At 35.6% G+C, this 18,332-nt stretch overlaps 1 protein-coding gene across 1 annotated transcript in view; it reads left to right on the top strand.

Moving 5' to 3' along the window:
* The window catches only part of ADAM23 (ADAM metallopeptidase domain 23), a 165,997-nt gene that overhangs the window by 95,965 nt on the left and 51,700 nt on the right, over positions 1-18,332 (top strand). Inside the window, exons 5-9 of the mRNA XM_027123202.1 lie at positions 3,850-3,932; positions 4,965-5,028; positions 9,114-9,186; positions 9,992-10,068; positions 11,757-11,822. Of these exons, the coding sequence (XP_026979003.1) occupies positions 3,850-3,932; positions 4,965-5,028; positions 9,114-9,186; positions 9,992-10,068; positions 11,757-11,822 (363 nt within the window). The remainder of the gene's footprint in view (positions 1-3,849; positions 3,933-4,964; positions 5,029-9,113; positions 9,187-9,991; positions 10,069-11,756; positions 11,823-18,332) is intronic.

The raw sequence follows: 18,332 nt of genomic DNA, 5'->3' as shown, positions 1-18,332 counted from the left end.
GAGACACCCCCAGAGCTGACTACTCAGTGTCTTCGTTAACGAGGCCCTCTGCAAGGGGCCCTTCTGCAGTGACCCGCTCCTGTCATCCTGATATCCAAGAGGGAATACGTCTTCTTAACGGGGATTTATTTAATATGAAATACCCGAAGATGTTACTTTGTAGTGGTGTTAACAAAATGCTGCATAATCCGGAGAGTTGCCAAACAGTATTTTTCTGGTAATGCTTTCTCAAACACTTGGTATAAATTTAGCAATAAGAAACTCAGAAAATCCTCTAATGCTACTAATACTAACACTAAATTAGAACTGCCAAATTGCTTATAGTGCTTGATATAATCCCACAATTTAGATACTAAAGCTTTCTTATGATAAACATCAGGGATTAGATGTTACCACAAATATCATTTAAAGTCGAGAAAATATGGTGATCCACAACCAGCTATACAGTGAACCAAACAGTTCCCTTCAGATAATATTCTGCCTTAACTCAAACAGGTACCAATGACCTTTATACTGAGAGAGCATCAACCTTCAGCAAGTGAATGAAACTGAAATCTACGAAAGGACTTGGAAATATTTTCTGGGGGGAAAAAGATTGTTTGTAGGAAAATCTAAAAAACAGAGCTCTTCTTAGAAAGGTCAAATAAATATGACAGTGTTTGCTGTGTACTTCTAACAATCACCTGACCTAAGGTAGCCTTTTGGTGTGACACAAAGTGCTAAATAACTGGTTTGATGGAATTTACAGTTACCTATGGTTGTTTTTAGAATCATGGGAAGAGTCTGAAATTTAATTGCCGAGTATCGACCTGGATTCTCAAATTACTGAAAGGTGTGATACCATTTGTGCTTATAAGTTCCAGAGGTGAAAATGCAGATAGAACTTGACATATTATATAGAAGTCATTATTTATATACAGAGTTGCTCTTTGAGAACGGAAAAGCAATCCTTTACAAAATAGTAAAAATATTAGAATACCAATTTTAGAAACCAACATTGAAAGTGTGTATTATAGTTACTAAAAGGAAACAAACTGAGTTGGTTGGGGAGTGGTGATTTGATGTGTGGGTGAACCCCTTTAGGCACTTAAGTAGCCTCTGAGGCTATTATAATACACTTTAATAAGTAGTGATCAAGATAAATGTAAATCATTAATAAAAAGTCAAAGTCAGTATTCTCTTTAAGGAATTTGTGATTAACATATACACACTACTGTATATAAAATAGGTAACCAACAAGGACCTGCTGTATAGCACAGGGAACTATATTCAATATTTTGTAATTACCTATATGGGAAAAGAATCTGAAAAAAATGAGATATATATGTATGTATAACTGAATCCCTTTGCGATACACCTGAAACTAACACAACATTGTAAATCAACTATACTTCAATATAAAATAAATAAATAAATAAAACAAATAGGAAGCTTCTGGTTAGGCAATGTGGATTCAGTGCTTATATTTATCTCAATTTCCTGATAATAAGCCACTCAAATAACAGTTAAGGAATTTTGAAAAGGGTGTAAACAAGGATAAAGACAAGAGAAGAGATGACAGCTGGTCAGAGGTGTCCGTAAAATTGTAGGTGAAAAAAAGCAGATGGATGAGGGTTTTTTCTTGCTTTGCTAAGTTCCACTGGGACAAAACCAAGCAGAACAAAGCCAGCTTGTGTCTCTGCACCCAGAAAGCCCCAGGAATTGAAGGTGCCAGAAAACAGAAAGATTGGTTGAAAGTCTACATAGAGAAGGTACTAAATTCCTGATCTTCTCCTTACCCCAGATAGACAGGCAGCCATGCCTTCTCTACTCTGGTAGAAGAGCTCAGCTTGTAGAGAAAAATGGAAAGGAGGGGGGTTATCAGAGAAATAATAGAAGTTTCCCAGAACTGAAGTGCATGCATTTTCCTTTTTTAAATATTTTAATGGATATATTATTTATTACCTGCACTGCCACAGGCTCAAATATGTTTCATGAGGAGTCTGAGTTGTTTTTTTTTTTAATTTTTATTTTATATTGGACTATAGTTGATTTACAATGTTGTGTTACTTTCCAGTGTACAGCAAAGTGATTCAGTTACATATATTATACATATATCCATTCTTTTTCAGATTCTTTTCCCATATAGATGATTACAGAATATTGGGTAGAGTGCATTTTCTGGATTCAAAGGTGCCACAGAATGCCCAGTGCAATCAGTAAGCAAAGTCCCCACTGAGGCACATCCTGAGATTTTGTGAAAATGGGTGTGAATAGAATTTCCTACAGTCTTCTTGAAAGGGGAAAAATAGATTGTATAGACAGCGTCAACAATTAGAATAATTTCCAGTTCTCAACAGCAACATTAGAAGCTTGAAGACTGTGCACAATTCCTTTGAAATGCTGAGAGAAAATAATTGTCTATCTAGAATTCTCTACCCACCCACAAGATCAATCTAGGGTGAAGATAGAAAAAGGGGTTTTCAAACATGCAAATTCTCATCAAATTTATCTTCTACAAACACTTTTTCAACAAATTACCAGGGGATGTATACCTCCAGGAAAGGGGACCATGAATGGAGAAGACGTGGGATCTAGGATTCAATACAGAAAGGGGACAAAGGAGTTCCCAGGATGATGCTACAGACAAGTCCTGTAAAGCAGCTGTGCGTCAGGCCCAGCAGGAGCGTGAAGCAAGAGGGGTGTCTCCAGGAACAAAACGATGTGATAAATTACCTGATGTGCTTGACCATACTAGAAGAGTTACAGATAATGTTTTAGATAATAGGGTCTATGTACGTGCTAAATACATGGAAAACCAAAGAAGAAAATAAAAGTTCTCGAAAAAATTTAAAATGGAGCAGAAAAGACAATGTAGAGTGGCATTGTGGCACAGCTATGAACAATATGTGCATAGTCATAACACAAACACTAAATATCAATTTGACCAAAAGTCTGTGATGTGTGTTGGAATGTATGGGGGGCGAGAGGGGATTTCAAGATTCTATATTAGGAAGGTAATTTCTAAAGTGAAATAAATCAGGACATAACAGTATAAATATTCCATTCAGAAATACATCGGTGGGCTTCCCTGGTGGCGCAGTGGTTGAGAGTCCGCCTGCCGATGCAGGGGACACGGGTTCGTGTCCCGGTCTGGGAGGATCCCACATGCCGCGGAGCGGCTGGGCCCATGAGCCATGGCCGCTGAGCCTGTGCATCCGGAGCCTGTGTTCACAACGGGAGAGGCCACAACAGTGAGAGGCCCGCGTACCACAAAAAAAAAAAAAAAGAAATACATTGGTAAACAACAGAAGAAACAGCTAAAAGTGTTAAAAATGTGTCGGTGGTGAGGGAAAGCGACAGGAAACTGCTGTGTTTTTTAAAACAGTCCTCGCAGTTACTATTTGCCTTTGAAAACTAAGTTCGTATATTATTTCTAAAAAAATTTAAAAAACTGATTTTAAAGGGTAAGAAAGCAAATCCCCAAGCTTTGTGTAGTTTTCCATAAAAAAATGATTCTAAACAGCACCTTTGGGGGCCTCTCCTCAGTGATGTAGAAGACCTTATTCCCTAACAATATCTGGTAAGTGTCTACTCCCTCACATGCTTAGGAAAGGTATATAAGTTGTTCCAGTTGCATTGGTGTCCTATTCCTCTGTTAAAGGCTTTTCTCCTTCGTTACATTGAATATACACCAGCTTCTTATAGAAAAGTTGAAAAATTGCCTAGTGCTCTTTGAGATTTCCTATCAAACAGGAGGAGTTTCTAGGATCATCCTTGCCTTTCTTTTTGCTTTACAGAATCATCCCAAAGAGTGAATCGTGATGGAGAAAGCATAATTTGTCAATGAAATCTTCTTCTGCATTGCAGGGTGGAGAGCACTGTTATTACCATGGAAACATCAGAGGTATCAAGGACTCCAGGGTGGCTCTGTCGACCTGCAATGGACTTCAGTATGTGGGACTGTCATTGGGAGAATGAACTTGGTTTCACCCATTCACCCTTTCCATCTTGTCTTTCATAGTTATTTTAGTGACTCTTCTGTACCAGTCCTGGGTTAGAGAGTGGATGTGGAGTCATGAACAAGGAGGGCAACGTCCCTGCTCTCTTAACACATAGAGTTTGCCGGTGATATAGAGATTAAACAAATGATTGTACAGATTATTATTTAATTGCCATTTTGGTGGGTACTGTGAAGGGGAAGGACAGGGACTTTTGGGATGACCAACCCTAGTCCAGAAAGGTTTCCCAGAGGTATCCCCCAGAGGAACTATCACTCAGCATAACCTAAGGATAAGCAGGAGGTGACCAGGCAAGGGTGGGGTTCGAAAGAGAGGAGCCCATGCTTCGGCTTTCAGGAAGGCTCTTAAGAAACATCTGTAGGTGCCTTTTAGACTTGAACACAGTAACACTTCATGTAAAGGTTTTTTGTGGCCATGTGATGAAAGGGATCTTGAAAATCCTATCTCCACACTTTATAAAAAATCCTGTCTCTTAAATGCGATTTTCAACACAGAGTCTTAATGGAAATTCGCAACTTGCAAGCGTAAAGATACTTCTGTTTGCCTCTTCAGAATCAGGTGGTTTTAGCTTTTCTTATACATGAAGAACCTGTCTGTTTTCTCACAGATGATATTGGATTTGCGTAACAAATTTGTGCTAGTTGTACATGGTTCTGTAATCATAACTTGAGATACTGGAACAGCATGAATAGTTCTATCCCAGTTTACTCTTCTTATCTGTCCATTTAATTTCAAAACTAATTATGCCAGGTATAATGTGTATGCTCTTGGCATACACTTTTTACAGTCTGTAGCCATACGCTGTCTAGTGCAGTGGTGGGACCACAGTGTGATTCCATGCAGGTATGTGAATTTGATTTGGGACAGTATAAAGGTATTTATTCAGATACACTCTTCATCTTTAAAGACATACTATGTTTGCTGTATTTGTTAACTCTCTCCTCCTGTGGTTTCTTTTCACAGTGGTATGTTTGAAGATAATACCTCTGTGTATATGATAGAACCACTGGAGCTGGTTCATGATGAGGTGAGTCTGACTGTGACATCAGTTTCCTTATGGTTTCCTTTTCCTTACTTTTCCAGCATCTTTGTTTTTGAGCAATAAAGAGACAATCCAGTAGATTTCAAAGTGCGTTTATGTATAGCACCTTATTTCACACTTGGACTGATACCATGAGTTCTGAAGCTTAAGTTACACATCCCAGGTCACATACCAGTAAGGCATGGTAAGAGGCATCAAACCTAGGTTTTCTAAAGCTAAGACCAGTTCTTTCCAGTCTACTGAAAGCAGAGAGGATGCTTTATTTTGTACTGACCACCTTGTTTTCCTTTAAGCTAGCTTTTATTCTCACGGTCTTTAGATAATTGTATGACTGTAAGCAAGTACATAACTTTTTGTGAGTCTAAGAATCTTCAGTGGGGAAATCTGTGGGGTGAACTCTGATTACATTATTCAATATTTAGTTTTCGTTTGAGATAGGGGAGAAAATAATGTTAGGAGTCATGTATAGGCCAGCAACCTAGATAAGAAATCAAGAAGGCATTATGCTGAGTGAAATAAATCAGCCAGGGAAAAACAAATACTGTGTAATTTCACTCACATGTAGAATCTAAAAAAACTGAACTCATGTAAACAGAGAATAGATTACTGGTTACCAGAGGCCAGTGGGGGAAATGAGTGAAGGTGGTCAAAAGGTACAAACTTCCAGTTGTAAGATAAATTCTGGGGATGTAATGTACAACATGTAACTATCGTTAACAATACAGTATTGTATATTTGAAAGCTGCTAAGAGAATAGATTTTAAACGTTCTCATCACAAGTAAAAAATGTGTAACTATGGGAGGTGGAGGTGATGGATGTTAGCTAAACTTATTGTGGTGATTATTGTGTAATATATACATATATCAAATCATTATGTTGTACACTTTAAATGTATCCAATGCTATATTTCAATAAGATCTCAATAAAACTGGAAAAAAAGTAAATCATGTACTCTAACCATGTTGCTCACTAATAGAAGGCAACCAAATTTAATATTAAATATATATATTAAAAAATATTGTAATGAAGGCTTTCTACATACTGGGTAGTATTTTAGGTGCTGGGGATACAGTGGTGAACAAAATAGACACAGAGCCTGAGCCTAGTAGGGCTTGCTATCTACAGGGGCAGAGACAGGAATAAATAGGTGAATAAGTAATTGCATATGGTATGTTATATAGTGCATGCTAAGGAGAAAAAATGAAGCCAGGAAAGTGGAGAGGAGAGTTAAAATTTATATTTTAACACACAGTAAGGTGGTGAGTTTTGAATGAAGACCCTCGGGAAATTAGGGGGCTGGAAAAGCATTGCAGGAGAAGAGCAAATGCAAAGGCCCTGAGGCAGGAGTATTCCCAATGTGTTCTAGGAACTGTGAGGAACCCAACTAGGTTGGAGAGGAGCAGACAGGGGAGAAAGGTAGGAGGTGAAGGCACTAAGATGTAACAGTAGGGGAGTCATATCAGTGAAAAGAACTGCTAATGGGAAAAGAATATTTTGAAGGTGATAGAGTCAGGATATTGCAATCATTGATGGGGAGCAGAAAATGTTTTGTTTTGTTTTGTTTTGTTTTTGCGGGCCTCTCACCGTTGTGGCCCGGAGCACAGGCTTGAGACGCGCAGGCTCAGCGGCCATGGCTCATGGGCCCAGCCGCTCCGCGGCATGTGGGATCTTCCTGGACCGGGGCACGAACCCGTGTCCCCTGCATCGGCAGGCGGACTCTCAACCACTGCGCCACCAGGGAAGCCCTTGTTTTTGTTTTTAATCTTTAGAGATTTCAAATGTAGACAAAATAATTTTGAGACAGGAAATATTCATTCAGGCTATTGACAAGAACAGTTGACAAACGTTTATTTTCTTTATGTTGCTGTGCATGTGTGAATATGGGGTAATTTCAAATTTGAGGCAGGAAAGTCATTAAGTTTTAAATGTTTTATGTTTGAATAAACCAGTATTATTTTTCAACTAGTAATTATAAAAATTACCAGATAATGAAGGCCATCCCACCTAGATAAAGACATTTTGATTACGTAAAATATTTTTCCCCTACTCCAATTGTAGGTAGATAACCTGTACACAGCAAAATTATTTGACTCATCAAGCAAAAAATTGACTTTGATTTCTGGCATTGATTAATGGCCCTGTGACACTAAAACAAAACAAAGCAAAACAAAAACAAAAACAAAACAAAAAACCCAAAATAACAACTCCCTAAGCCTTGAGTTTTTAAATAGGTAAAATGAGATACTTTTTCATTACATCCCTAGTAGGGCAATTTTACACATTTGATGAATTAATAAATATATGTGACTATGTCTATTAAACTCTTGAAGAGATTTATAAACTGTTACTATCATAATGTTTAAAGCATTGCTTTTGCATTGTTAAACCCATAATCATATTCTTTAGGAGCTGGTTGTTAATATACTTCATGACTTTTCTTTTTTGCCTTCCTTTTTTACTGCCTGCCTTTCATTCATGATGTAGTGATTACATAATCATGTAATGATTTATCCTCATTTTCATCATGGGTAGAGGGAAAGGAGCACTGCTTGAAACTTTAAATTAGTCAGTTTTTAAAATTATGTTGCTAGTTGTGAGTTTCATCACTCTATGTATCTTTCTTTTCACCTGATACCAGAATTAAGAGTTTAGTCTACTTGAATTTAGATTTTTTAAAAAAATACAGTCCATTAAAAAACAAAACTTTTATTTATTTATTTAGACCGTGTTGGGTCTTCGTTGCCACACGCGGGTTTTCTCTAGTTGCGGCGAGCGGGGGCTACTCTTCGTTTTGGTGCGCGGGCTTCTCATTGTGGTGGCTTCTCTTGTTGCGGAGCACGGGCTCCAGGTGCACAGGCTTCAGTAGTTGTGGCGCACGGGGTTAGTTGCTCTACGGCATGTGGAATCTTCCTGGTCTAGGGCTCGAACCTGTGTCTCCTGCATTGGCAGGCGGATTCTTAACCACTGTGTCACCAGGGAAGTCTGAATTTAGATGTTTGATGTTTAGTTTATTATTAATTTTAGTATGCTTTATAATAAGTCCAGTAATATGGATCAAGTATTTATAGTAAGAATTCATGTTATTTCTCAAGTAATAAATAAAGAGCAAAACTTTTCATTATTGTAAGTCTTTTATGTAATCTATTAAGAACACTTTTAAAAATAACTTTTCTGATTATAAAACACTGTAAGGAATTTGGAAAAGCAAATTAAGCAAATACTTAACCAAATAGTAATTATCCATTATCCCATCCCCCAGAGATAACTTCTCCTCACCTTTCAGTGTACATTCTTCCAGTTTTTCAATGTTATGTTCCCATATTTTCAAAAATAAATTAGATCATTATTTTGTAATATAATTTTAACTCAACAATGTATCTCTCTGAGCCTCAATATTTTAATTTGTAAAATGGGGATAAAATATGCACTGTATGGAGTTCTCGTGAGGATTAAATTGGATGGCACACACTATGCACTCAGTAATGGAAGCTAATAGTAGTGATGGAAATAAGACTTTTCTAAAAGTATAGTATCTAGGGCAAAGGATATGAATATTGTCAAGATTGTTGATAGAATTGCTAAATTTCTCTCTGAACTATGCTACCAATTTACTCCTACCAGCAGCGTGAAAGTGTTTTGCCTTGCAACTATAATTGACTAGAGTTATCATAATTTTTAAACCTTTGCCAACTTGATGTCAGTAATTGGTATATCTTTTTATTTGCATTTTGAAGGAGCGTTCAAGTAGTATTTACCTTTTAAAAAATATATTCATTGCCCATTTGTATTTTTGTCTTGTGAATTTCCTATTCATGGCTTTGAAGAAAGCCAAAGTTTAAGAGTAGCTAATGAAACTATGCTTTTATCTAAACTGGGGCAACTGGATGATGCTCTATTTTATTTAAAATTCAAGTTTCAATAAACCATCTACTTTTCATTTTTGATAACTAACACATCAGCATATAAGTGTTTCCATTTTAGGAAAGATGTTATAGAAAGTGCTAACACTGTGCCGTAGAGGTGTGATCACATCTTGCTTTTTAATTGACTACAATTGTTTTTGTTTCAGAAAAGCACAGGTCGACCACACATCATTGAGAAAACCTTGGCAGGACAATATTCTAAGCAAATGAAGAATCTCAGTAAGTTTTAATTAAAGAAGCCACTCTATTTTATGTACTAGGAGCCTTGACTTGGAGCTCAGTGGCACATGCAGGCTTGTTGGGAAATGGAGTAGGTTTCAGATCTGGAGTGAGCAGTGTGGGTGGGCAGTGGCGTGAACTGTGGCTTTAATGTAATGAAGCATGGAGAGTCATTTCTGATGGAAAGACTGAAATATGAAGCCCAGAAGTAAAGCTGTGTTAGGAACTGGAGAGTGTGGCCAGATTTAACAGAGTGATTTACAGGGAGGTCCATCCTTAGATTTTCCTGGAAGTTTGCTGCTCTTTAACCAGCTTGGAGTGTCTTATGCTCTTGTCCTGTGGCATCTCAAGCATGCTGATGTGGCAAAACCTTCTTCTGGATGATTGGAGTACGTGATGTTACTTCTGTATATTAATACCCAAAATCTTTAGTAATTTATGCAAAAGCTTATGCCAGACATTATTTTTAATTCTAAAATGAATTAAGCATAGTAGAATTCTTCTAAATTTTCAGATATCCAGGGTCAGGTGGTTGTAGATGAAATACGCATACTCCAAGGAGTCTTGAATAGCTCGTAAAGTTTTTCATGAGGTTCGGAAGAAAATTATACCTTTGAATTATATTAATATTTGTGACTAAACATGTGAAATATTTAATGATTGGTGTGCTTTTTTCACCTTAGTTTATTTTGATTTTGAGATGACAAATGCTATCAGTGCTACTTTTCCTTCATATATTTTTAAAACATTCTCCCATCGAAATGCAGTCAAACATAAATTTGGGTATTTTTTTTCTTTTGCACAGGTATGGAAAGCAGTGACCGGTGGCCCTTCCTATCTGAATTACAGTGGTTGAAAAGGAGAAGGAAGAGAGCAATGAATGTGAGTGTGGCGTTGAGTCGTAGGCCGGGCTCTTTCACTCAAATTGTGTGCCTGTCATCACACTGTGGCTAAGTGTACCTAAAACGGTTTAGATTTGGGCAATTTCCTCTTACAAACAAAACCCAAAACAAAAATACCCTATGACTTGAGTCTTATGGGCATGGTGCTTTTTATTCAGCTTTCCCTGTAAGTGATACAAACTGATTTTGATGTTCTATGAACCCTGAAGGCATCTGAAGAATGTATTGTTTTCAAAGCATTTTTCTTATGAAAATTGCAGTGCATTTTTTCTGTTGAAAGTAGAGCAGGCTTTTTATTTGTTTATTTTTTTCTGGTATGACTTATCATATAAAATGATCTACTAACAAAAAAGTAGGGGAAGAGTTAGATTTTGAAATGTTGACTAATCATGCCTATTTGTATTTCTTTTCAAATTAAAAACAGTTATACCACACTTTGAAGCTGGATGTGTTTTTCTGAACAGAATAAATCTCTTTGACCATTAGTATCATGATAGTTACTAAATAAGAATCATGTAATTATATAATCAACAACTGTCATAGAGCTCCCATGTATTGATAAATGTATAGGGGCTTTGTAACTGAAATTATCTTCCTAGTCTATTTCATAATAGATTAGAAAGCTGTAATGATGGGGACTGTTTAGTAATTACATGGTGAATGCTATGTAACCGAAAATTAATTCCATGGCATATAGATTACATGGTAATTTGCTAGATAACTTAATGAGTAATTATTCTGAAAATTGCACACTTTAGATAATGTTTTGCTGAATGTACTTTTGTGAAAAAATTAGACCACCAGCCATCAAAAACTTGGTTGTAGGTCAAATCATCCTCTTTTATGAGCCTGTCTTTGTATTATGGTGATTATGGAAACAACTTTTTTTAACTTAGAGATCTCTTTTTGCTTACTCTTGAAGATGCAGTTGGTAATAAGTTTTATATAGGCTATTGATGTTTCACTACAGCCCGCCCCTATCAAATACAACTGATCAATGCTCATGTACTCTTCCAACTATGAAAAAGAAATAGAAGTCCAAACGACAGCTAAAATCCTTAGCCCTTGCTCTTAAAGGATTATCTAGTAGTAATCAAAATTTAGAAGAATTCAGAATATTGTAACTGTCAACATTTGTTCCTTTGAGAAGTTGTGTGGTTAAGAATTAATACATTATTATGAGAACTTCACTCCACTGAATTAAGGTTTCTATATGATTACATTGGTACCTGTTCCAGATGTACTGTGCTATTCTAATTAAAGTTTTGTGCAGTTTTTCTTTGAAGTTTTGAGTAGATGTGAATATTTTTATCGTATCCTAATGCCAAAGAAATTGAGATTTATTTATTTTAACAGAATTACACTGAAAATTTTTCTCTAGAATATTTTTACATATAAAAATCAAATAAAAACAACATGAGCTCTCTCTATCTGGATGAATACTTTAATGATAATTAAATACAGTTCTTTTCTGAATACTTGTATGTTTACCCACACTTTACAGTCACTATTTTTTTCATTTCCCTGACCAAGTTTCTTTGAGGATGTTCATAAAGTGAGCAGCAAAGAGTTCTTCTGAAATTCAAAGTCAGTCTACCGCTGAACAGTCAGCATCAGAGATATTTTCTATCAACCACCATTCTGACCACATATTTTTATTTTCCACAGCCATCCCGTGGTGTGTTTGAAGAAATGAAATATTTGGAACTTATGATTGTTAATGATCACAAAACGGTAAGAATATAGAATCAATGAATTTTAGACCTGACAGCTTACTTAAGAAAGAATAATAATCTTTTGTTAACTTTGGTCAAAATAAAATGTGATTCAGTGCTTAAAAGACATATGAAAACAATTACTGTCCTCCATTGGCCCTTCTTGAAGATAAAGTAGGAACTTTCTTAACCATACTCTGCTTAACCATTTCCCTTATAAAATATCTTGGTTGATACCATATGACCCAGCAATCCCACTACTGAGCATATACCCAGAGAAACCATAATTCAAAAAAACACTGCACCCCAATGTTCATAGCAGCACTATTTACAATAGCCAGGACATGGAAGCAACCTAAATGTCCATTGATAGAGGAATGGATAAAGAAGATGTGGTACATATACACAATGGAATATTAATCAGCCATAAAAAGGAATGAAATTGGGTCATTTGTAGAGATGTGGATGGACCTAGAGAGTGTCATAAAGAGTGAAGTAAGTCAGAAAGAGAAAAGCAAATATCGTATAATAACGCATTTATGTGGAATCTAGAAAAATGGTATAGATGATCTTAGTTGCAAAGCAGAAATAGAGACACAGACGTAGAGAACAAATGTATGGATACCACGGGGGAAAGGGGTGGGGTGGGAGGAATTGGGAGACTGGGATTGACACATATACATTATTGATACCATGTATAAAATGGACAACTGATGGGAACATGCTGTATAGCACAGGGAACTCACCTAGAGCACTGTGGTAACCTAAATGGGAGGGAAGTCCAAAAGGGTGGGGATATCTGTATGTGTATGGCTGATACATTTTGTTGTGCAGTGGAGGCGAACACAACATTCTAAAGCAATCATACTCCAATAAAAATTAATTAAAAAATAATAGAGTTAAAAAAAATATCTTGGTTGAAGCCTAGAGCATTCTGAAGGGTCTTGGTCAGTACGCTATTTGCTAATATAGTTGTATCCACAGAGGCAGATGGCCGACTGAATCCATTGTAATGTACTGCACCAGATTATATAAGGCTCTTGAGCGTCAGTGGATTTTGGCATCTTTGGGGCTCCTGAAACTAATCCCCCTCGGATACTGAGGGACAGCTGTATACTCAGTACTTGTGCTGTGCTGGTAAATGTTTAATACCTGGCTCTCTGAAAAAAAACCCCTTGATTTATAATGTTTGTTTATATCCATGGTGTAAATACTCCCACCATGGCTGATTTCAAGCTACCAAAGTGAGGTCGTTAAATGAGGACCTGGGAAAAGATGCATCCAGTTGAATCCTGAACTGGTGGGAGCTGGCTCCAGCAACCCACTGCCCCACTTTCCAAACTGTTTAGGCCACTTGTAATTTTTGTTGTAATTACATAATTTAATTTTTTAAATTGTATAAACTAAGACAAAGAGTAATTTGCTTTATGAAAACTAAGTTACATTTCTGGAGAGACTTTATAAAGGTGAGACTCTTAAGACATACCCAAGAGTCAGGTATAGGTGAAAAACTTGTGAAAGATTGCAGCAAAAATTCTGATTGCTTTGCAAATATCTTGAAGTTCTTGTTTTTCTTTAAGGAAATCAAAATTAGATTAGTAGACTATAGAATAAGGTTGTGTTTCATACAAAAATGAAAAAGTGAAATTCTAATCAGTAGAAAAGACCTTGAAACCATACATTTTTTAAAATGATGATTTAATTTATATTTAAACTTTTGTCTCTACTTTAGCAGGTGTTTTCTCTTAATTACCAAGCACTGGCTCAATTATGCTGAACATGAAGTTATGCAATAGCATACCTCTTAGTATGGTATGCAGATTTATTTTCTGTACCAGTAGCTTTTAAGTACATTGCTTGAGATATGTCAGTAAGAACCAGAATTATTGGAATTACATACAATTTAAAAAAAAAAGAATTACATACAATTTAGGACAGATCTTCCCTGATAGGAAGGAAAACCAAATGGGTAGGTAGCCGTTTTAGATAATGAAGGCTAAACTATGAGTTTCTGATGGACATTAATTTCCTTGAAACCCCAAGATAACTTTTTCATCTGAATTATTTTTGGTGATTGGGACATTGAGATTTTGTCCAGCTACTTCTCAGTCCTTAACATTGTGGCATGTTGTGAAATTATGGCTTTAGAAGGTTAAACTTTTTCCAACATCCAATATATACTTTTAAAGTAGTGAAAATAATTAAGATATATACAGTGCCTTTAAATTCACAAAGTGCATTCACATACAGCTGGTAATTGTTAGAAGAATTCTCCAACCCATGACTTGTAATTCCAAATCTCTTGTTCTACCAAATCTCTATTAGGAAAATACATGAAGCCATTAATCAGAGAGCAGATTTCAGTAACTATACAAATAGGAAACGATAATTTTTTAAACATTATATATATTTTGAATTTATTTGTAAATCTTTTAAAATGGGAAGCATTTAAATAATCTTGTCTTTATCTTATGAATAGTAAAATAATGCCCTCCTTTAAAATATTGTTTTTGTAAATAGAAAATTTCTAATATTATACCGTATAGTCTGTGATAAAGTTACATTATTTAGGCTACCAGATCTTTTAATGGTAAATTTTGGTAATTTGTTTTATTATTATTATTAAAATGAGTGAGAACTAGGAATGTATACATTTATCTTTGAAACCAGAAAAAAACCCTGTAATTTGTACTGATAAATCTGGAGGGAATACATGTTAGGAAATGAAAAAAAATGAAAGCCTTTATTATTGAGTGATAATAATGCCTAAAGTAGAAGGAAATTACCTAAGAAGACTTCTATTTTTTTTTTAATTGAAGTGTAGTTGATTTACAGTATTTCAGGTGTACAGCAAATTGATACAGTTACACAGATTCTTTTCCATTATAGGTTATTACAAGGTATTAAATAGAGTTCCCTGTGCTATACAGTAAGTCCTTGTTAGATTTCTACTATTTTAATACATATTGCATCAATGCAATAGAACTAAATAGATTCCTTTTCCTTTAAGACCAGGTTATACTCTAGTCCATAATAGTCCCAAATAAGTGTGTCATTTTATAAGAATTTTTTTTTCTTTTGAGAGTTGAGAAAAGTTCATTTTTAAAGGTGTGCTTTATATGAGATGAAGATTGTTTCTGAATTTGAATGCTTCAAAGAAGGGATGGATCAGAGTACTTAAATTCATGTGTTGAAAGTAAAACTAAACTAGAATAATTGACATCTATTCTTTAATAACTGGAGATTTGCTGTTGGATTTTAAAATGTCATCCCACTGACAGTACTCATTTTATAATCTTTGTGCTAGATGAGGCAGCACACTTATTTTGATAACTATCACCCTCAGGTTGAAAGTCAAGCTCTAATTTTAATTTTTTTCAAAAAGCAAATACCTTAAGGATTGTGTTTATTCAGATAGGAAAGGCAAATTTGGCACTTTAAATGTAAATTACTTTCAGTGATCGGAAAATGTGGAAATAAATTCTATCATAAATGGAGATTTCACGTTTTTCTTTGTAAAATTAATTCTCATTCATGAAGACAGTAGAAACATTTTGCCTACGTTTACATTCACACTTACCTCTTTAATTCAGAGTAACCTTTCTGAAAAAATGCAGATATCTTATTTTGAACAAGCATCATATATCATCAGTAGCTTTCAATTAGAAAAGAAAAATCCCTCAATTTTGTATAAAGCATTTTAGTAGCAGGCTGGCAGAGTCCAATTTGTGAGCCAATTAAAGCCTTATAGCGGTCTGCCAAACATTTCTTTGAGCCATTTCGCCTCAATATAAATATTAAAAACCTTATTCTATTAGAAAATTAGTTGAAATATTTTAAAGTGCATGAAAAACAAATGTTTTTCTTACATTGTTGCTATATCCTTATGTATATAGGTGCAAATAGGAAAGGATAGCTCATATATTTTTAAATTTAAACCTCATTTGGTTTTCCTTATTTGAAAGCCACTATATTTTATAGGAACCCAACATATTATGATTTCTCATCAATAATCATGATTTACTAGGAGCATACATAAACTATTTTATATGACTTGTTAACTGAACAAGTTTATCTCCTGTGTCAACCCAGGGTAAGCATTGAATTCCAGCTTTGTGATCTTGGATAAGTTATTTGTCCTCTCTGAGCCTCACTTTCCACATTTATAAAAATGGGGATAGTAAAATCTACCTCACTGAGTTGTGAGGAGCAAATATTTGTTGTAGGAGAAACACTAATGACAGACCCTAGTAAATCCTAGGTACTCAATTATATGGAATTTCAAGTGAATAAATCTAGTGGTTATTCTTTGCCCTTATCGTACTTGCCTTCTCAGTAGCATGGGACACAGCTGATTACTCTTTCCTGTTTGAAACATTTTCTTAATCTTTTAGCTTCTATGACACAATAGTTTTCTCACCTCACTGGCCATTTCTTCTTAGTCTTTTATGTCTGGCCTCTAGAGTTACGGGAGTGCCCCATAGTTTGATTTGGGGCTCTCTTTTCTTTCTATAACTCTTCCTCAAGTGATCACTTCCAGTCTTAAGTCTTTAAAGTATATCATGTCTTAAATTCATCACTCTCAACTTTATACTCTAGCCTTCTGTGTTCCATAGTTCTATATTCAACTGCCTACTTGACATCTTTACTTCAGTATTGAATAGGCAACCCACATTTAACATTTCTGAATCAGAACTCTTGGTTCCCTAGTTCTAAAGTGCCCTCCCCCAGTCTTTCTCATTATTTTAAATGGCACCTCCCCCACCCCCAGCTATTCAAGTTCAAAACCTAGGAGTCATGTTTTTTTCTTCTCTTTCCTTACCTTCCAACATCCCATAATGATGTCCAGCCTTCATTATTTTTTAACCTGGACTCTTGCAGCAGTTTCCCAACAGGTCTCTCTGCATGCATTCTTGACCCTTTCTAATTCACTCACCTCACAGCAGGCAGAGTGATCTGTCTAAAAAGAAAACCAGAGGGAATTCTCTGGCGGTCCAGTGGTTAGGACTCTGCGCTTCCACTGCAGTGGGCACGGGTTCGATCCCTGGTCAGGGAACTAAAAAATCTCGCAAGCCACGTGGCCAAAAATAAAGAAAATCAGAGAATTGGAAGTTATAAATATGAAATAAATGGAAAACATCACATTTTAATAGACTTTTAAAGTCCTCATTGTTTTTAACTTACATGTCATGTTTTCCATGACCCTTATACTACAAAAAGACATATCCCAAAAGGACAAATAAATGTTCAGAAGCAAAATAAGATTCATTTGAATAGATATGTAACACCACTGCATTAGAATAGGTGTCAGCTAATATTTTCCCTTTCTTTTTGTGATAAGCGCTTCTTCATGTCAGGACTTTTTTTTTTTTTTAAAGTGTACAATTCAGTGACATTTAGTACCTTCACTATGTGGTGCAATCATTACCTCTGTCTAGTTTCAAAACATTTCATCACCCCAAAGAGACTTAATGTGGAGACTTTTGCGTTTACTGTGTTGGCCAAAAAGTAAGATGTTACAGAAAGACCCGAACGAACTTTTTGGCCAACCCAATATTTTAAAGGATAGCTTTGAAGTTTTTCAGCTTGTGGAGTTTGCTAGGCAACTTAAAATGCTGAGCTCTTTACAACAACTTCTTTATGCTAAGTTTCAAAAAAGCTGTTAAAAGGTCTCACTGTGTCCTCACATGGTGGAAGGGACTAGGGATCTCTCTGGAACCTCTTTTATAAGGCACTAATCCCATTCATGATGGCTCCACCCTCATAACCTAAGTACCGCTCAAAGGTCCCACGTCCTAATACCATCATTTTGAGGGTTGGGATTTCAGTATGAATTTTGGGGGCACACAAACATTCACACCATTGCAAATATTATAAATATTCATAAATTAATGAATGCTACTAATAACACAATACTAAGTTATTGCACATTTATCATAGGTTGTCAGTAGGCTCAGCATTATTAAAAAATATACATCAGATCTATAAACATTAAGACATATTCTTCATTTAAAAAACAGAGTAACAGGGTTAAAGAGAGAATGAAATGAAGGGGGTCTGACAAATTTATAATGTGAAAATGGGCAAAGGAGAAGAAAAGAATATCATGATATTCTAACGTGGAAGTAGTTTTAATCTTTATGAAGACGCATTATTTTTATAATTATAAATGAAGTCAAGTTTTAAAGACATGGTGCAAACCTGATTCAGTAGTTTTGAGGATGTTTTTCTTTTTCCTCAGCAGAGGGCATTATCCCCCTGTGGTAAACTTTAGTTTTTCAATGTCCTCTCAAAGCCATATTCATTGCAGTACTCCTTGCTAAAACTGTAGCCCTTCAGATGTTATGTAATTATTCTATTAATTTACTTTATTTTCCTAAGTGATCATAAATAACCATAAGCAACTATACACTATCGGCACACTTCAGTTCTACTTTTTGTCTCTTCTTTGTTTTGACTTCTGAGCCGTCAAAAGCAAAAGGCTTCATTTGGAGAAGGCATTCTTCTGAAAGAATATTCTAAACTGTAC

Source organism: Aethalodelphis obliquidens, unplaced genomic scaffold (genome assembly GCF_003676395.1).
Source record: "Aethalodelphis obliquidens isolate GAN/ISIS:26980383/991018 unplaced genomic scaffold, ASM367639v1 scaffold2, whole genome shotgun sequence".
NCBI lineage: Eukaryota > Metazoa > Chordata > Mammalia > Artiodactyla > Delphinidae > Aethalodelphis > Aethalodelphis obliquidens.
The sequence above is the reverse complement of the archived record's forward strand: the minus strand, read 5'-3'. Positions and strand labels throughout refer to the sequence as shown.